This window comes from Peromyscus leucopus, chromosome 9, assembly GCF_004664715.2.
Source record: "Peromyscus leucopus breed LL Stock chromosome 9, UCI_PerLeu_2.1, whole genome shotgun sequence".
Classification (NCBI taxonomy): Eukaryota; Metazoa; Chordata; class Mammalia; order Rodentia; family Cricetidae; genus Peromyscus; species Peromyscus leucopus.
In genome coordinates this window covers 71,750,941-71,772,571 of record NC_051070.1, presented here as the reverse complement: position 1 = coordinate 71,772,571, position 21,631 = coordinate 71,750,941, and the positions used below count along the sequence as shown (strand labels likewise).

Sequence of the window (21,631 nt, the reverse complement as noted above, 5' to 3'; positions counted from 1 at the left end):
TAGACCGGTCCAGGCACCCTCTGGACCACAAGGCAGTGGTTTCTAACCCAGGTTTAAGTAAGTATAATCTAGTACTTCCCATGTAAATATTCTGATTAAATTGGCCTGTAAAGTCCCTGATCTTGTGATACTTTGAAAAGTCATGGGAAAAACACACTGTTAACTGTTCAGAGACCCACTAGTCTACACAATTTAAGTGATCTTTAATAACATTATCTCCTCTAACAGACCTAGTGGAAAAGCAAGTGGTATCTGCTTTAGCCATTAGGGCATTGCCCATGTGTTTACATCACTAATACTTTCTGTATTATAAACCTTTCATGTTTTAAGCACGTGCTCTGACCAAAGAGTGAACCTGAAATTTCCTCTGTAGCTGAAGTAAGAACATTGACATCTATGCACCAGGCCTGACTCATATGCAAATCACTTTACTCTCTAAGGAGGAGGGACTTAAATTAGAGCTCTGGATCAAACTGATAGCACTTTAGAAGATCAATGGCATTGCTTAAATATAGGGAAAATCATGTTTTTTGTTTGTTTGTTCTTTGAGAAAAGGTTTGTCTGTGTAGCTTTGCGCCTTTCCTGGAACTCACTTTGGAGACTAGGCTTGCCTTAAACTCACAGAGATATGCCTGCCGCTGCCTCCCGAGTGCTGGGATTAAAGGCATGCGCCACCACAGCCCGGCTGGAAAATCTTGTTTTCATACATGATATTTTATACTGAGATTATGTGGAGTTGTTCCATGCAAATTAGTTTCACAGCATAAATTTTCTACTATATTTATTGACATTTTTTTTTTACATCACTGGACATCTTTACAGTTGTGGATAGAGATGTTCTATGAATGTGGATTTAACTAAGATATATTTCCAAAAATTTGAAATACACTAAGAGAAAAAAGAATACATGTACTAATAGGTTTTAAAAATCTAAGTTTTATTGGAAGACTTAAATCTCAAAACAAAAAAAAATGGAGAATATACTTTTTAAGTCAAAGAAAAAAAAAGAAACCTATAGAAGACACTGGAACCTGAAAATATTTTTCTGGGTAGGAATTGTTAATTTTGTCTTAGAGACTAGGACTTTACACTGTCAAAGATATTCTAAGAATAATAAGCCTGCTCCATGTTATTGCAATAAAAAGTAGCTTCAAGTTTTTATTTGATTTGATTCAGAGTTTTCCTGAAGTGAAGCTTCTGCAAAATATCCATTTTGTCTTTAAGGTGTTTGTTTTATTTTATTGTGTCTACAGGTCAGCTGTTTGCAGTGCTTCTGGCTTTACATCATCTAGATTACTGTATTCAAAACTGTTCTCATAAGAGGGAATAAATGAGCCAAGAACAAAATACTATTTAGAGTATGGCATTTGCCATAACTGAGGAATTATTAATAAAGTCACAATAGGCTTGAGAAAATAATCAATATTTGTACTTACTTGACTCAAATTATAAAAAGGTCTAATGCATGCTGGTGCCATTGTTAACAACATTTTTGGCTTCCTCCAGAAGATGTTCAAGAAATGAAAACATGAGAAACTCAACATGTGTACCAGAATTCCATTTCATTCATCTCTCAGAAGATCCAGACGTCCAGACTGTCCTCTTAGGCCTTTACTTGTCTATGTATATCTTGGCCCTGTTTGGAAACCTGCTCATCATCCTGACAGTAGGCTCTGACTCCCACCTTCACACACCCATGTACTTCTTCCTCTCCAACTTGTCCATAGTTGATATTTGTTTCATCTCCACCACAGTTCCAAGGGTGATTGTGGACATCCAAAGTCACTGCCAAGTCATCTCCTATGTGGGTTGCCTGACACAGATGTCACTGTTCATAATATTTGGATGTATGGATGACATGCTTCTGGCTGTGATGGCGTATGACCGGTTTGTGGCCATCTGCCACCCCCTATATTACCAGGTCATTATGAATCCCAGTCGCTGTGGGGTCTTACTTCTTGGATCTTTTCTCTTTAGCCTTGTGGAATTACAGTTGCATTATGTGGTAATATTAAATTTTTCCAAATGTGAGGATTTTATTGAAATTTACAACTTCTTCTGTGACCCTTCTGAAGTCCTTAAACTTGCCCATTTTGATACTGTCACCAATACCATAGTCAGATTCAGTATAGGCACTCTCTTTGGGTTAATTCCTATTTCAGGAATTGTTTTCTCTTACTTTAAAATAGTTTCTTCCATCATCAGATCACCATCATCAAGTGGGAGACACAAAACCTTCTCCACCTGTGGGTCTCATTTGTCCGTTGTTTGCCTGTTTTATGGAACAGGAGTAGGAGTTTACTTAAGCTCCTCTCTGTCACATTCTCCTAGAAATAATGCAGTGGCCTCAGTGATGTACAGTGTGGTCACACCTATGTTGAATCCCTTCATCTACAGCCTGCGGAACAAGGATATTAAAACTGCCTTAACGAAGATTCTTAGCAGAGCATTGTAATCACTGACATTCTTTATAAATTTACACACACACACACACACACACACACACACATACACACACACACAAACCCACCATACAAACTGTACATGTAAATCCCAGGTATTGACTCACACACTATTACTAATTGATGCTTCACAATAATGCATAATAAAGTGATGGTCGTTGAGGTTGCACATATGGTGGATGTGCAGCTTCGGAAATGCACAAAAATTGAAGTTGGAGAGATGAAACTTTTCTAGGGATAAATGGTGCACATTGAACAACCCCTTACAGTAGGAGTGTAAGCAACACCTAAAAGCTGCACTTAAGCCTTTTAAAGTGGCTAGTCAGCTGAGATTGTGATTCAGAAATGACAGATAACCAGTCTTGTCAGCCAGGCTGCCTTGAACAGACCATGAACAAGAAGTTATGAATAGATATCATTATGTGGAAGGGGAAATCTTAGTATGCTTCATCCTTAGCCATCCTAGACCTGAAGGTTTCACTTGGATTTTCTCTCCCATTGATCCTGAGGATAGCTTGAAACAATGATCAATGGTGGATGTTAGATATGAGACCCTCTACTTGCCCCTCTATGTCCCAGAAATCAAGCCATACTCTCCTGTAGTCTGTCCTCTCTAAAGACAACCCTGCTTTGAGTACTCAGACTGGGGTGGGTGGGTAGGAGGATGAGGTGAGAGCAATCCAGTTCCCCCTCCTTACAATGACAAGATAAATTCATGATCCTACTCAGTACCTGACTCTTCCATTTCCCTTGGCATGCTGGTTAGTTTTTCCCAAATAGAGTCAGTTTGAAGAAGGAATATCCATTGAGGAAAAGCTCCCATTAGAATTGTCTGTAATCATGTCTGTGTGACATTTTCTTGAGTGATAATTGATGTGGGAGGGCCCTGCCCACTTTGGGCACTGCTACCCTTGCGCAGGTGGTTCTTGGAGGTGTAAGAAAGGCACTTGAAAAATAGCTTAGAAATAAGCCAGTAAGTAGCTTTCTTCCATGGCCTCCACTTCTGTTTGAGTTCTGACACCAGCTTCCCTCAATGATGGACTGTTATTGGGATGTATACATCAAATAAACTGTTTCCTACCCAAGTTGCTTTTGGTCATGGCATTTATCACAGCTGTAGAAACCACTAGGACACATGTACACTGTGTCTGACCAAGGAAATGGTGAGGGACTTCCTACCCCCAGACAAACTATTCTAGTAATAAACATTTGTTCTGTAGGATGTTTCTGAGGGCCACTGAGGGGCCTCTCTTTCCCTTTTAGAACTCACATCATGCTGTACAAGGCAGGTAACTTTCCTCCTCTCACACATCAAGCTCTCTACCTTCACAGTCCCACCATGCTTCCTCTGGTGTGAGGTCCTTTGAATGCATTCCCACTTCAAGGTCTGATCATGTCCCCTTCCCACTATGGTCACAAGACTATCTCCTAATGGGACAAACTTGTTTCAGCTCCTTTCTGGAACCTGATGCCCTGATATTCTGGTCTCTGATTTATAACAGTGAAGGACTTGGAAGATATTAATTTCCAATCTATGCATTGGGATTTGTGGCTGTGTGGAATTGTCTCCAGTTGATTTCCTGTGAAGGAGTTTGCCTTCCTCCAGAATGAGACAGAGTGAGAGCCTAACCTGGGGATGCACCGATGGGGTTGTTTGGGGCCCACAGCTGTTAACTCTGACTGACTTTGTTGGTAATGTATGGTTACTCCATTTAGAGAGAGAGCCTTGGTTGAAGAAATGTACTTAATGTGGAATATTTATAAAAATAAAATAAAACGGTGAATTAAATAGATGATTCAATGGCATTTGTTCTTAATGAATTGATCATGGTCTTAGACCACTAATTTCCCGATCAATGGAGATCACAACTGGTGCTAGAGGAAATGTCCCCTCTGAAAATTATATGTACACTTGAATGCAATACTATATAATAAACAGTATATCTTTTAATTCACACTTATATTTTGAATAACATTGGTGAAGGTTTTTCTTTGATAACCATGGTCAATGAAACAAATTAAAATAGGATTTTAATTTTCTCTTCTTCCTTTCCCTCATCATTTTCATCTCCAAATAGAGCTTGTTAACTGATTTGGAAATAAAATCATTACAATTTAAAAATTTTTTCTTTTTGTGTTTTTGAAATAGGATTTCTCTGTGTTACAGCCCTAGCTGTCCCAGAACTCACTTTGTAGCTGAGTCTGGCCTTGAACTCACAGATATCTGCTCCCCCTGTGAGGGTCTTTTAGATGTCAGTGGAGGCACTGATGGGCACAGAAGCTTGTAAGAGACCTTTTGATGAGCAGAGGTCAATGTCAACAGTGGGATTTCCTGAAGAGTCAAAGATCTCTCTGGCCTGATTCTTTTTTTTTTTTTTTCCATTTTTCTCTATTTAGAAACCCTCCACTTACTCCACACACCATACGCAGATCTCCTCTCCTCCCTTCTATAACCCCAGCTCTCTCTCCCAAGCCGCCCTGCATCCTTATATCCCCCAAATGGAGGTCTCCCACGGGGAGTCTGCAGAGCCCAGCCAACTGAGCTCAGGCAGGCCCAAGCCCCTTTCCACTGCACCAAGGCTGTGCATGGAGTCACACCTCAGGCACCTGATTCCCAGAAGCCCGCCCATAGACCAGGGACAGATCTCAATCCCACTGCCTGGGCACCCGAAAACAGTTGGAGCCAAACAACCATCTTCCGTATCCAGAGGGCCCTGTCCTGTCCCATGCGGGCTCCACAGCCACCAGTCCACAGTTCATGGGCTTCCACCTGTGTGGCCGGTCATCTCCCCAGGTCCTCCCATTTTGTCCTCGACATCCCCCGCCTGCAGAATTCTTCCTCTCTCTCATAAACTGGATTCCCGGAGCTCAGCCTGGTGCCTGGCCATAGATCTCTGCATCTGCCTCCATCAGTCACTGGACAAAGGCTCTATGATGACAGATAGGTTATTTGCTAGGCTGGTCACCAGAGTACACTGGTCCAGGCACCCTCTGGACCACTGCCAGCAGACTAAGTTGGGGTCAGCCTTGTGGACTCCTCAGAGCCTTCCCAGCATCCTACATCCTCCCACTCCCATGATGTCCCAATACACCATGGCATCTTCCTCCCTGCCCTCCCACTTTGTCCCTGCTCCAGTCCTACCCTCCCATTTCCCCATGTTCTCATTCCCCACTCCTTGCCCTCCACTACCCTCCCCTCCACATCCAGTCCGCTCATGTAGATCTCATCCACCTTTCCTTTGCACAGACATCCATGTGTTATGGCATGAATCTTGAGATTGAATCTTGGTCTTCAGGTTGCCACACATGAAAGAAATAGATTTCTGCAGACACAGAATAGCACATTCAGTAGAATTTAACAACAGAAAAAACAGCAGCAGCAACAACAACAACAACAACAACAACAACAACAACAACTAAAGAGAGCCCAAACTGAAACAAAATGGAAAATGAAAAATTTAGGACCTCATACCTAACGTCTTGAGAACATCTCTTCTGCTTCCTCCATCAACAGCAGGAATTCCTTAGAGATTGCAATATTTTGGACCAGTATGAATAATCACCAGCTCTGTGCATTGAGGTTCTAAGGTTATGTAAGAATAATTAGTTAGCCCGTCCCTTCAGGTCATCAGCTTGATCTGTGTAATTGGGACTATATATCCCTGTTTGCTCTTCCTACAGTGTTTTTTCTGCATCAGAAAGCTCTTGCTATTATATTCACTTCAGGATTCAAGAGTGAGCCTTCACCAGCCAACAAGCAAGGAAGTTTTGCCATATCTACAGCCTTTCATTATGGCCACACAGACCCACAGTTTAGTCATGTAAGTTCTGAGGGAATTGTGGATGAGAAGAGATGACAAGAATTATTATTTCTTTCTAATCATATGAACTGTGATAATTTGGGTAGCCTGATGGTATAATAAGTATAATTTGAACCTATCTCCTGGTATCTTATGTTCTTAGTTGAGATGGTAGTTCTCAAATTCTCATCAGACTGTCCCCAGTGTCTCTTCTGCTTACTCCTATGACCAAAGAGAGCAGCAAATATGTCCAACTAAGTTGTTTTATAAGCAATATAAAGTACTGTGACATGATGGTGAGGGTGATTCAGTAATTATATCTTTGAAGAAAGCTACTATGAGTGTGTGACTATAAGGTCTGCCCTGGTGGAAAATCTGAGGTTTATATTTTATGTATCTTACTTCATCTGAATAGTTCTTCAAAGTTCCAAAATTATAAGCCTCTGCCTAATTATATTATTTTACGGAAAATGAAAGACAAAGACAGTGTTTCTGTGTAACATGTAGTAGGTGGTGAATTAGAAAAGAGTGAAGTCTTGTGTGAGTTACTTTGCCTGAGTAAAACACAAAATAAACTTTTCTGTGAACAACTGTTTCATAATGCTTTAAACCAGAAAAAAAAGACCCATGTCTTCTTTTCTGTGTGGTTTCTAGATCTTTTATAATGGAATGTTTAGTTCTGCTGTGTGAATGGCGGGTAGTATATTTGAGGTGTATTTGGAACAGTCTCAAACATTGAAACAACAATTCACCTCAGGCTTTTCTAGTTCCCTTGGTCCATATTTGGCTTCACCCTCTGAAGTGCTGGGTTTACAGGTCTACAAAGACTGCATTCTGCATTCTATTTTTCTGAGTATTTTTGCTGCTGTCAGCATCCTCCATCATTCTGAGGCTCAGCCAGTAAGTTTTCAATGAGGAAATGCAGTCAGATCCCTATATCATTTGTGGTTTGAAAACATGAGAGCCTAAAAAGTTATGTGCTGTTAAGACTTCTTGATATCTTGTTAAAACAATATAATTATTAAAATGAAAATATGTATACATGCATAAAATAACAATGAATGGGTAGAGAAGCCATGAATGTGAAGTAGAGTGGGGTGAATTATAAAGAGGGTTTGAAGGTGAAATGGAAGGAAGTATATATATGGTATATTGTCATTTTACTATAATTTGAAATATAAAAATAATCCCAAAATTAAGACCAAATCAAAACACGCCAGAATCAAAGAATGCCACATTTGTTCTGAATTATTTTGTCTCTGCTATATACTTATGTGAGTTAGGACATGTTATTAGTAATTCTGAGACACCTTAACTATCATGTGACCAAGTTTTAGTAAGTATTTTTTCTTTGTACTCTCCTCCTTATATAAGTATATTTTGCCGGGTGGTGGTGGTGCACGCCTTTAATCCCAGCACTCGGGGAGGCAGAGCCAGGCGGATCTCTGTGAGTTCGAGGCCGGTCTGGGCTACCAAGTGAGTCCCAGGAAAGGCGCAAAGCTACCCAGAGAAACCCTGTCTCGAAAAACAAAAAAACAAAACAAAACAAAAAAACAAAAAAAAAAAGAAAAAAAAGAAAGAAAATAAATAGTATATTTTGTGCATTGATGTAACTTAACACTTTTAACTTTCATTTTTTTTCTTTTTTGGTCTTATCGGGCCTAAGGAGTCATTGGCAGTGATGTGAAATGAACAATACATATTTTAAACATTAAGTAGACACTTTCTCCTCTCAAAACACTGACTTCCACGTATTTAGTTTCCTTTACATTTTCATTCAATTCAAGAATATGACCTAGAAATTGATTCAATTCAAGAATGTGACCGAGAAATTTATCCAAGATAAAATTTTCTGGTGTTTCATTCCATGTCATGAACTTGTTGGCTCATCAAATGGTATTTAATAGCTGCACTACTGGGTTATCCTAAAATTATACATATTCTCTCCAGAAAAAAAAAGAACGTACAGGCATAAAAAGAAATGGAAGGTCAATTTTGTGTATTGTGTGAAGACCCACTTCAGAGTTTCAAATAATTTTATTGTCCAATGGCCTTTGGAAATACTCTCCATTAAATTCATAGAAATTTTCTATATTCATAGGATTTTAAATTTGGACAAATAAATCCAATGCCAATTTTATCATTTTATGAATGGATATGGGGTTTTGTCTTGTGGTTTTTGTATGAGCATGGGCTATGGAATAAATCATAAATGTTCTCACAATTCACTGATTCTGAACCAAGGCCACTGTCTTCTTTATTGGAAACAAATAGAAATATATTCTACATGTAAGTGCATCTCCTATTGCATTATGTTTGAAGAATTATAATTAGGTAGATTTTGCCATTTTTGGTGGCACATATTAGGAGGATGTCATTAATGGGAAAAGTAGGGAAATCATCATGAAAGCAGATGGTATTTAAATGTTGTAGTATCATAAAGTCAATAGTTTATACAGTGATACAAAAAGGGGTAATAGGATCCAGGTGATATTGATTGTTTTTATAGGAACAACTAACTGATGAATATTAAAAGACACAGACATCTCTTGTTGCAAGTGTGACTGTTACCACATTTTTTTCAGTTACCATATTTTTAAAAGGTAACTAAATAGCTAATGGCATGAACAGAGGAAGATAGATGCGTTTTGGATGACTGAAGTAATTTTGTGACAGAATTAACCAGCCTGCTCAGTTAGAAAACACTTGACTACTTAGAGATTAACAAGGGAAAATTCTTTTAGTCAGTGTGCATGCCTGGATCATGGACAGAAGAGAGCCAGTCAGGGTCAGAAATCCCTGTTTGCTTTTACAGTTTCATAGCCCGAAGTTACATTTTAGTAATTAACTATGTTTTACAGAGACAGAAATTCCAAATGTGATTGTTTGGAGAAATGGGGAGATTTTCATGTATACTGTTGTCATAGTTCTCTGAGGACAGACCAGGATTGCTTTGACAGGGTGGCTATTGATCAAAGTTCTTCTGTCTGCCTGGCAGAACTGTGCTCTCCTGAAAAGACAACTGGGAGCACTCCTTGAGCTACTTTCTGTGGTTTAATATTTCCTAAGCAATCTATAGGTCCCTTTAAATGTCAGTTTATTATCCTTAGTTTCCAGTTTTTCCTATATAAATATGGCACTTAACACTAATGAATGTCTGTCCATGAGAGAATGATTCAGCTAATACCTGTGCAATAGATATGGGAAACTCACAGACAGACTTAGAACCACATTTCAGTGTTAGCAAATATGTTTTAGGGACAGGATTTGCTGTATTGCATACTTCTGAATGTGTATCAAGTATGTATTAGGTTAATTTTAAATGTCTTTTTATACATACTTCAATAGACATTTATATAGAAATATCACTGGAAAAATCTGTCCCCTGAGTTCCTATCAATCATTGACATAGATGCACTAGACAATGAAATCATGCAGAGCCACTAAACTCACACTTCATTCATCATAATTCAAATTTCTGTAACATATCACATCTGACATACATAAGATAAAACACTTACAATTTAGTAATGGTGAGTTTCTTGTTAAAAGTATTATTGCGGGACTGGAGAGATGGCTCAGAGGTTAAGAGCACTGCCTGCTCTTCCAGAGGTTCTGAGTTCAGTTCCCAGCACCCACATAGTGGCTAATAATCATCTGTAGTGAGATCTGGCTCCCTCTTGTGTGTATATAATAAATAAATAAATCTTTTTAAAAAAGTATTATTGCTTCAAAAGTATTAATTGAATACTTCGTAAATGCCAGGAAATATTCTAAGGCAGTGGTTTCTTTTTTTTTAAACTTAATTTTTCTTTATTAAGAAATTTTCTACTCACTCCTCATGCTATCCACAGACCACCCCTCCTCCCTCCTTCTACCCCACAACCTCTTTCGCAAGCCACCCCGCATCCCCACATCCCTCAAATCGAGGTCTCCCATGGGGAGTCAGCAGAGCCCAGCCCACTGAGCCAGGCAGGTCCAAGCTCCTTCCCACTGCACCAAGGCTGTGCAAGGTGTCACACCACAGGCACCCGATTCCCAGAAGCCTGCCCATGCACCAGGGACAGATGCCGATCCTCCTGCCTGGGTGCCCCCCAAACAGTTCGAGACAAACAACCATCTTTTTTGTCCAGAGGGCCTAGTCCAGTCCCATGGGGGCTACACAGCCACCAGTTCACAGTTCATGGGTTTCCACTAGTGTGGCCGGTCATCTCTGCACATCTTCCCATCATAATCTCTATGTCCCTCACTTGCACTAACTCTCCTCTCTCTCAGCAGTTGGATTCCTGGAACTCAGCCTGGTGCCTGGCCGTTGATCTCTGTGTCTGCCTCCATCTGTCACTGGACAAATGCTCTATGAGGACAGGTAGGTTATATGCTAGCCTTGTCACCAAAGTAGACTGGTCCAGGCATCCTCTGGACCATAAGGCAGTTGTTTCTAACCCAGGTTTAAGTAAGTATAATCTAGTATTTCCCATGTACATATTCTGATTAAATTGGCCTGTGAAGTCCCTGATCTTGTGATACTTTAAATAGCCATGGGAAAAATACTAATATACACTGTTAACTGTTCAGAGACCCACTAGTCTACACAATTTAAGTGATCTTCAATAACATTATCTCCTCTAACAGACCTCTAACAGTGGAAAAGCAAGTGGTATCTGCTTTAGCCTTTAGGGCATTGCCCATGTGTTTACATCACTAATACTTTCTGTATTTTAAGCCTTTTATGTTTTAAGGAATTCTGTGTGCTCTGACCAAAGAGTGAACATGAAATTTCCTCTGTAGGTGAAATTAGCACATTGACATCTATGCACCAGGCCTGACTCACATGCAAATCACTTTACTCTCGAAGGAGGAGGGACTTAAATTAGGGCTCTGGATCAACCTGATTGCACTTCAAAAGATCAATGGCATTGCTTAAACATAGGAAAATCATGGTTTTTATTTAATTAATTAATTTATTTTTTTTGTTCTTCGAGACAGGGTTTCTCTGTGTAGCTTTGCGCCTTTCCTGGAACTAACTTTGGAGACCAGGCTGGCCTCGAACTCACAGAGATATGCCTGCCTCTACCTCCCAAGTGCTGGGATTAAAGGCATGCACCATCACAGCCTGGCTGGAAAATGTTGCTGGAGAGCTTCTCTTCAGGTTCCACCAAGCCCGGCAGTCCCATAATCCAAGTATAAAATAACCACTCTTACAAACTTATAAATCATACTTATAAATTGTATGGCAGTGGCAGGCTTCTTGCTAACTGATCTCATATCTTAAATTAACCCATTTAAGATACCTTGCCACGTGGCTCATGGCTTACTGGTGTCTTTACATGTTGCTTGTCCTGGCGGTGGCTGCAGTGTCTCTCTCTCCTTCTTCCTGTTTCCCCAATTCTCCTCTCTCCTTGTCCTGCCTATACTTCCTGTCCGGTCACTGGCCATCAGTGTTTTATTTATATAAAGCAATATCCGCAGCAGGAAAATCATGTTTTTATACAAGATATTTTACACTGAGATTATGTGGAGATGTTCCACGCAAATTAGTTTTGCAGCATAAAATTTCAACTATATTTATTGACAATTTTTTAACATCACTGGACATCTTAACAGTTGTGGACAGAGATGTTCTGTGATAATGTGGATTTAACTAAGATATATTTACAAAAATTTACATATACTAAGAGAAATAAGGGATACATGTACTAATAGGTTTTAAAAATCTAAGTTTTATTGGAAGACTTGAATCTCAAACCAAAAAAAAAAAATGGAGAATATTCTTTTTAAGTCAAAGGCAAAAAACCTATAGAAGACACTGGAACCTGAATACATTTTTCTGGGTAGGAATTGTTAATTTTGTCTTAGAGACTAGGACTTTACACTGTCAGAGATATTCTGAGAATAATAAGCCTGCTCCATGTTATTGCAATAAAAAATAGCTTCAAGTTTTTATTTGATTTGAGTGACAGTTTTCCTAAAGTGAAGCTTCTGCAAAATATCCATTTTGTCTTAAAGGTGTTTGCTTCATTTTACTGTGTCTACAGGCCAGCTGTTTACAGTAATTCTGGCCTCACATCATTTAGATTACTGTATTCAATATGGTACTCATAAGAGGGAATACATGAGCCAAGAACAAAATACTATTTAGAGTATGGCATTTGCCACAACTGAGCAATTATTAATGAAGTCACAATAAGCTTGAGGAAATAATCAATATTTGTAATTACTTGACTCAAATTACAAAAAAGGTCTATATGCATGCTGGTACCATTGTTAACAACATTTTTGGCTTCCTCCAGAAGATGTTCAAGAAATAAAAACATGAGAAACTCATCATGTGTACCAGAATTCCATTTCATTCAACTCTCAGAAGATCCAGATGTCCAGACTGTCCTCTTAGGCCTTTACTTGTCTATGTATATCTTGGCCCTGTTTGGAAATCTGCTCATCATCCTGACAGTAAGCTCTGACTCCCATCTACACACACCCATGTACTTCTTCCTCTCCAACCTGTCCATAGTTGATATTTGTTTCATCTCCACCACTGTTCCAAGGGTGATTGTGGACATCCAAAATCATTGCCAAGTCATCTCCTATGTGGGCTGCCTGACACAGATGTCACTGTTTATAATTTTTGGATGTATGGATAACATGCTTCTGGCTGTGATGGCATATGACCGGTTTGTGGCCATCTGCCACCCCCTGTACTACCAGGTCATTATGAATCCCAGTCGCTGTGGGGTCTTACTTCTAGGGTCTTTTCTCTTTAGCCTTGCGGAATTACAGTTGCACTATGTAGCAATATTAAATTTTTCCAACTGTGAGGATTTTATTGAAATTTCCAACTTCTTCTGTGGCCCTTCTGAAGTCCTTAAACTTGCCCATTTTGATACTGTCACCAATACCATAGTCAGATTCAGTATAGGCACTCTCTTTGGGTTAATTCCTATTTCAGGAATTGTTTTCTCTTACTTTAAAATAGTTTCTTCCATCATAAGATCACCATCATCAAGTGGGAGGCACAAAACCTTCTCCACCTGTGGGTCTCATTTGTCCGTTGTTTGCCTGTTTTATGGAACAGGACTAGGAGTGTACTTCAGCTCCTCTCTGTCACATTCTCCTATAAATAATGCAGTGGCCTCAGTGATGTACACTGTGGTCACACCTATGTTGAATCCCTTCATCTACAGCCTGCGGAACAAGGACATTAAAACTGCCTTAAGGAAGATTCTTAGCAGAGCATTCTAGACTAGACATTCTTTATAAACTTGCATTTATATATGTAGTACACTCTACATGTAAATCCCAGTTGATGATGCAGACATTATTACTAACTGATACTTCACAATATTGCATGATAAAGTGGTGGTCATTGAGTTTGCATATATGGTGGATGGGTAGTTATAGAAATGCACAAAATTGAAGTTGCTGAGATGAAATTTTTCTATGCATGAATGGTGTACATTGTTGAACATTCCCTTATGGTATGAATGTAAGCAACATACAAAGCTTCACATAAGCCAATTTAAAGTGGCTAGTCTGCTGAGATTGTGTTTTAGAAATGACAGATAACCAATCTTGTCAACAGGCCATGAACAAGGAAGATATGAATAGACATGCTAATGTGGAAGGTGAAAGCTCAGAGTGCCTCATCCTTAGACATCCTTGACCTGCAGGTTTCACTTGGATTTTCTCTCCCATTGATCCTGAGGATAGCTTGAGACAATGATCAATGGTGGATGTTAGATACGAGACCCTGTACCTGCCCCTCTACATCTCAGAATTCAGGCCACACTCTCCTGTAATATTTCTTCTCTAAAGACAACCCTGCTTTGAGTACTCAGGCAGGAGTGGGTGAATGGATAGGAGGAGAGCAATCCAGTTCCCTCTCCTTACAATGGCAAGATAAATTCATGATCCTACTCAGTACCTGACTCTTCCATTTCCCCTTGCATGCTGGTTAGTTTTTCCCAAATAGAGTCAACATGAAGAAGGAACATCCATTGAGGAACCATTTCCATTAGAATTGTCTGTAAGCATGTCTGTGTGTCATTTTCTTGAGTGATAATTGATGTGGGAGGGCACAGCCCACACCAGGCAGTGCTACTCTTGGGCAGGTGGCTCTTGGAGATATAATAAAGGTACTTGAAAAAGAGCTTAGAAACAATCCAGTAAATAACTTTCTTCTTTGGCCTCCACTTTTGTTTGAGTTCTGACACCAGCTTCCCTCAATGGTGGACTGTGATTGGGATGTATACATCAAATAAACTGTTTCCTACCCAAGTTGCTTTTGATCATGACATTTATCACAGCAGTAGAAAGCACTAGGACACATGTACACTGTGTCTGACCAAGGAAATGGTGAGGGATTTCCTACCTCCAGGCAAACTATAGAAGTAATAAACATTTGTTCTGTAGGATGTTTCTGAGTGCCACTGAGGGGCCTCTCTTTCCCTTTTAGAACCCACATCATGCTGTACATGGCATATAATTCTCTTCCTCTCCCACTTCAAGCATCTCTCCTAATGAAGGCAAGGCTGTCTCACCCTTCACAGCCCCACCATGCTGCCTCTGGTGTGAGGTCCTTTGAATGCATTCCCACTTCAAGGTCTGATCATGTCCCCTTCACACTATGGTCACAAGACTATCTCCTAATGGGGTAAACTTGTGTCAGCTCCTTTTTGGAACTTGCTGCCCTGACATTCTGGTCTCTGATTTATAACAGTGAAGGACTGGGAAGATATCATTTTCCAAACTATGCACTGGAATTTGTGGCTGTGTGGAATTGTCTCGAGCTGATTTCCTATGAAGGAATTTGCCTTCCTCCAGAATGAGACAGAGTGAGAGCCTAACGTGGGGATGCACTGATGGGGTTGTTTGGGGTCCACAGCTGTTTACTCTGACTGACTTTGGTAATGTGTGGTTACTATATTTAGAGAGATAGCCTTGGATGAAGAAATGTACTTAAAGTGGAAAATGTATAAAAATGAAATAAAATGGTGAATTAAACAGATGATACAATGGCCTTTGTTCTTAATGAAGATCTTGGTCTTAGTTCACTAAATTCCTGATCAATTGAGATAACAAATGCTACCAGAGGAAACTGTCCCTCTGAAAATTATATATACACTTGAATATAATACTATATAATAAACAGTATCTCTTTTTAGTCACACCTACATTTTCAATAACATTTGGGAAGGCTCTCCTGTGATAACCATTGTCAGAGAAAGAAATTAAATTTGGATTTTAATCTTCTCTTCCTCCTTTCCCTCATCATTTTCATCTCCAAAGAGAGCTTGTGAACTGATTTGTAAAGAAAATCATTACAAGTTTTTTCTTTTTCTTTTTGTGTTTTTGAAATAGGGTTTTTCTGTGTAATAGTTCTGGCTATCCCAGAACTCACTTTGTAGATGAGTCTGGCCTTGAAGTCACAGAGACCTGCTGCCTCTGCCTTCTGAGTGCTGGCATTAAAGGCATGCACTACTGGCCTGGCCAAAACTTTTTACTTTGAAATAACTTTAATTAGTTTCAGGACCCTAAAAAGTGAAATCCTGTGCACCTTTTTGAGACTTAGTGTTTCTGAACATGGGCACTTAGATAAAAATGGTGAAATCAATAGAACTTGGAATTATCTAAAATGTTTTTTGACTAGTTTACACAGACACTTATAAACATATGAAGGATTTTTGGACAGAAATATTCATTCCTATGCAAATCCCATACTGAAAGATAAAAATTGTGCTAGTGTTCGTGGAGCAGAAAATCCAATGCAGATGTAGGAGAGTGGGGAATTGGTCACTGCCAAGAGCTGGATTCAGATTCCCTTGCTAAACTGATCAGTTCTGAGGAACTGGCTTACCCTCTCCAAATTCCATGATTCTCCCTTAAAACTGAGACTAGTAATTCATATGTCACAAGTGTGATCTGAAAGTTATGGTATTAATTCAATGTTTGTATTTGTTTAGTGAAATAATTAGACTTTACATTTAGCAGTTCTGCATCTGTGTCCCTCTCCCTCTCTGATTGACTAAATACCTCTGACGGATGAAGAGTGGCCCTCCTAGTGCCATGGTTCTGTCATCCTGACACCGTCTTCTGACACCAGCATTCCAAGGCAATCTGGAATACCTCTTCTCCTGTGTGACTCAACAGGTAGATCTGTAGTCACTGGATTTTTTTTTTAAGCCCAAACTAAAATGTCCTGTAAATATCTACCCTCTCCTGGGATCAAGTAGGATGCAGTGACAGACACTTGTTTTCTCTGTAGTAGTTACAATGAGAAGACCTGAGAATCTACCCCACAGAAAAACCCTTTACCTCAAATTTTACAGGAGGCAGAATGAAACTAGCAAGGAAAACTTGTAGCTGGATTGGGACTTCCAGCTCCCCAATCATGACATGGAGACTCGTTATTGACTATGAAAGCTTAAAAAAGTTATGAAAGCTTGGCCTTTAGCTTCGGCTTGTTCTCAACTAGCTCTTATGAATTAAATTAACTTGTTTCTGTTAATCTACATTCTACCATGTGGCAGTTTATCTCTCTTCCATTCCGTATGTCTGACCCTCTCTGTGTCTCACTGGTGTCTCTTGCATATCTATATTCTAACCCTCTGAGTTCTTCTGTCTGCCAGGAAGTCCCACCCAACCCTCCACCCCCTGCCAAGCTATTGGCCATTTAGCTCTTTATCAAACCAATGAGATGACTCAGGCAGGTGAGGCAAAACACACATCTTCAGGTAATGTAAAAAATAACCCACAACAAGGATTTAGGACTTAGGGAATCTGACTAAGCTTGAAGTCAAATTTACAATACAAATTTATCTGGGAGACTAAGATTTCGGTAGACTTATCTGCAAGGTGGAATTGATGAAAGGTAGAGAAACTTTGGGAAAGTATCTCAGAAGGTAGAGTTAGTGTTAAAGACAACTGGGAAATGCATGCAGATTTCAGAGTTGCTAAGGAGATCATCAGAGCTGTACCTAACTCTGCTGTATTTTGGGTCTTACAAATTCTTGGGTGGCAGAAGTTCTGAATTTTGGTGACAATTATTCATTCTCTGACTCCATTGTGCTTTGGCATCTTCTACTTCACTCTCATGAAAGCAATGCCCTCAGCCTATAAATGCCTAAAACCTCTTCAATTTAAAGAAGTTTTGTGGATGGGTTGGAGGAGTACTTTATTTGACTGCCAATGTCAACCCATTTATACTCTTGCCCTGCTCTGATGAGGCAAGGAACTCTTTCTCTGAATGAGAAGTATTGGAAAAATATTTCAAGTAGTGCAAAAAATAAAAAGTTTTGCTCAACCTGATTTTTAAAGTTATGAAATTCAGAGGAAGCAAAGAGATCTTAGGCACAAACTATCCACTCTTTCCTTTCATGTGACCATGAGGAAATTGAATTCTAGAGAAAATGAATGGCAGGGTCACAGCGACACAGCTGACTGGCAGGAAATCCAAGCAGAGATACAGGGAGAAGAAAGGCAAAGTTGGGTGCAGATGCTATCCAGCTGCCCAAGGAGCAAGATGCCAGCAGATAGGTAACAACATGACCATATGGCAAAATGTAGATTAATAGAAATTAATAGAAATTTAAGTTGTAAGACCTAGTTAGTAATAACCTTGAGCAATAGGCCAAAGAGTTTGTAATTAATATTAAGCCTCTGAGTGATTATTTACAAGCAGCCTTGCCACAGGGTGAGAGAGAGAAAAGCCTCTGGTTACAATGATGAATATTGACTATGTAGAAAATATGATAGAAGAAATTCATACATCAGTCAAACAAACATTAAATATAAAAAAATTCCTGACATAAAACATCAATGAAATCTGGGACACTATGAAAAGACCAAACCTAAAAATAATAGGAATAGAAGAAGGAGAAGAATCCCAATTCAAAGGCTCAGAAAATATTTTTAACAAAAACATAGAAGAAAATTTTCCTAACCATAAGAAGGTCATGCTTATAAAGGTACAAGAAGCTTACAGAACACCAAACAGATTGGATTAGAAAGTCTCCCCCCTCCTAATAATCAGAACACTAAACATACAGAACAAAGAAAGGATATTAAAAGCTATAAAGGGAAAAGGCCAAGTAACACACAAAGGCAGCCCTATTAGAATTAGGCCTGACTTCTCAACAGAGACTCTAAAAGTCAGAAGGGCATGGACAGATATCTTGAAGACTGTAAGAGGCCATAAACCAGACAAAACTTTCAATCACCATAGATGGGAAAAAGGAGATATTCCATGACAAAGTCAAATTTAAACAATATCTATCCACAAATCCAGCACTACAGAAGAAAAACTCCAACCCAAGGAAGTTAACTGTATCTATGAAAACACATCAAATAATCTCACACCAGCAAAACCAAAAGAATGGAAACACACACACACACACACACACACACACACACACACACACACACACTACCACCACCACTACCAAAACCAAAATAACAGGAATTAACAATCATTGGTCATTGATATCTCTCAATATCAATGAACTCAATTCCCCAAATAAAAAGATATAGGCTAACAGAATGGATAGGAAAACAGGATCCATCCTTCTGCTGAATACAAGATTCATACCTTAACATCAAAGACAGACATTACCTCAGAGTAAAGGATTGGAAACAGATTTTCCAAGCAAATGGACTCAAGAAGCAAGGTGTGGTAGCCTTTCTAATATCTAACAAAACAGACTTCCAACCATAATTAGTCAAAGAGATGGAGGACACTTCATACTCATCAAAAGAAATATCTATCAAGATGATGTTTCAATTCTTAACATCTATGACATTTGTAAAAAAAAAAAAAGAACATTACTAAAGCTTAAATCACATATCAAACCTCACACATTAATAGTGGGAGATTTCAATAACCTGCTCTCACCAATGGAAAGGTCATCCAGACAAAAACTAAACAGAGAAATAATGGAGCTAACAGACAGTATGAAACAAATGGACTATATATATATATATATATATATATATATATATATATATATATATATATATATATAATATTTCACCTAAACACAAAAGAATATATCTTTATGGAACTTTCTCCAAAATTGACCACATACTTGATACAAAGCAAGTCTCAACAGATACAAGAAAATTGAAATAATCCCCTGTACCCTATAAACTACTGAAGATTAAAACTGGATTTCAACAACAGAAACAACAGAAAGCCTACAAACTCATGAAAACTGAACAACTCTCTACTGAATGATGACTGGGTCAAGGCAGAAAAAAAGAAAGAAATTAAAGACTTCCTATAATTCAATGACAATGAATGTAAAACATACTCATTGTGGGACACAATGAAATTAGTGCCAAGAGGAAAGTTTATAGCACTAAATGCCTTCATAAAGAAATTAGAGAAATCTCATACTAGCAACTTAACCACACACCAGAAAGCTCTAGAAAAAAAAAAGAAGCAAACACACCCAAGAGGAGTAGATCATAGAAAACAACCAAACTGAAGGCTGAAATCCATGAAATAGAAACAAGAGAAAAATGCAAAGAATCAATGAAACAAAGTTGGTTCTTTGAGAAAATAAACAAGGTAGACAAACCCTTATCCAAACTAACTAAAAGACAGAGACTATTCAAATTAACACAATCAGAAACAAAAAGGGAGACATAACAACAAATCCAAGGAAATCAAATATCATCTTGATACCCAAATCACACGCAGTTTCAAGAAAGAAAGAAAATTACAGACCATTTTTACTCATGAACATTGATGCAACAATACTCAATAAAATACTCACAAACAGAATCCAAGAACAAACACATCAAAAACATCATCTATCATGATCAAATAGACTTCATCCCAGAGATGCAGAGATAGTTCAATGTACAGAAAGCTGTCAATGAATCCACTACATAAACAATCTGAAAGACAAAAACCACATGATCATTTCATTAGATGCTGAAAAAGCCTTTGACAAAATCCAGTACCCCTTCATGATAAAAGTTTTGGAAAGATCAGAGATATAAGGAATATACCTCAACTTAATAAAGGCAATACAGCAAGCTGACAGCCAACATCAAATTAAATGGAGAGAAACTCAAAGCAGTTCCACTAAAATCAGGAACAAGACAAGGCTGTCCACTCTCTCGATATTTATTCAATACAGTATTTGAAGTTCTAGCTAGAGTAATAAAACAACAAAAGGAGATCAAGGGGATACACAATGGACAGGAAGAAGTCAGAGCATTGCTATTTATAGATTATATGATAGTCTACATAAGTGACCTCAAAAATTCTACCATGGAAATCCTATAGCTGATAAACACCTTTAGCGAAGCGGTTGGATACAAAATACACACACACACACACACACACACACACACACACACACACACACACACCAGTAGCCCTCCGAAATACAAACAACAAACTGTCTGAGAAAGAAATCAGGGAGACAACATTCTACATAATAGCTACAAGAGATATAAAATATCTTGGTGTAACTGTAACCAAGCAATTGAAAGACCTGTATATAGATGTAACCAACTGTCTTATTAAATAAGAAACACAGAACCAATGTAAAAGAGAAAGCCAAGAGGTCGGAGCTCAGACCTAAAACCTTACCCTTCCTCCTGTGGTGCTCCTACCTTTCCGAAAGAGACCTACTTTCTGTGTGTTTGTCTTGATAAAGTCTTTCTGTTCTGCCTTCTCATTGGTTGTAAACCCAAACACATGACTGCCTTATCACTGCCTGTAAGTACAGCCCTCCAGGTCTTAAAGGCATATGTCTCCAATGCTGGCTGTATCCTTGAACACACAGAGATCTACCTAGCTCTGTCTACGAAATGCTGGGATTAAAGGCGTGTGCCACCACTGCCATGCTCTTGCTATGGCTATAATAGCTCTGACCCCCGGGCAACTTTATTTATTAACATACAATTAAAATCACATTTCAGTACAAATAAAATACCACCATACCTGTATGATAAGAACTTCAAGTCTCTGAAGATAGAAATTGAAGAAGCTATCAGAAGATGGAAAGCTCTCCCATAACATGGACAGTAGGGTTAAGATAGTAAAAATGGTCATATTACCATCAACAATCTATAGATTTAATGCAATCTCTATCAAAATTCCAACACAATTCTTTACAGACCTTGAAAGAACAAGCCTCAACATCATATGGAAAAAAAAACCCCACAAAGATAGCTAAAACAATCCTGTACAATAAAAGAACTTCTGGAGGTATCACTGTCCCTGATCTCAAGATCTACTACAGAGCTACAGTAATAAAAACTGCATGGTATTGACATAAAAACAGATAGGTTGATCAGTGGAATCTAATCAAAGACCCAGAAATAAATCCATAACCTACATATGATGATATTTTATTT

General features: G+C 38.7%; 2 protein-coding genes across 2 annotated transcripts; both read left to right on the top strand.

The window, feature by feature from the left end:
• Nucleotides 1–1,528: 1,528 nt before the first annotated feature.
• Nucleotides 1,529–2,455, top strand: LOC114682252 (olfactory receptor 7E24-like). Its single transcript, XM_028856104.1, has one exon. The coding sequence runs from the start codon at nucleotides 1,529–1,531 to the stop codon at nucleotides 2,453–2,455; it is 927 nt and encodes a 308-aa protein (XP_028711937.1).
• Nucleotides 2,456–12,574: 10,119 nt separating this feature from the next.
• On the top strand, nucleotides 12,575–18,097 carry LOC114682258 (olfactory receptor 18-like). The gene is made up of 2 exons (XM_028856110.1): nucleotides 12,575–13,494; nucleotides 18,070–18,097. Exons 1-2 carry the CDS (start codon nucleotides 12,575–12,577, stop codon nucleotides 18,095–18,097), a joined length of 948 nt encoding a protein of 315 aa, XP_028711943.1.
• The last annotated feature ends 3,534 nt before the right edge of the window (nucleotides 18,098–21,631 follow it).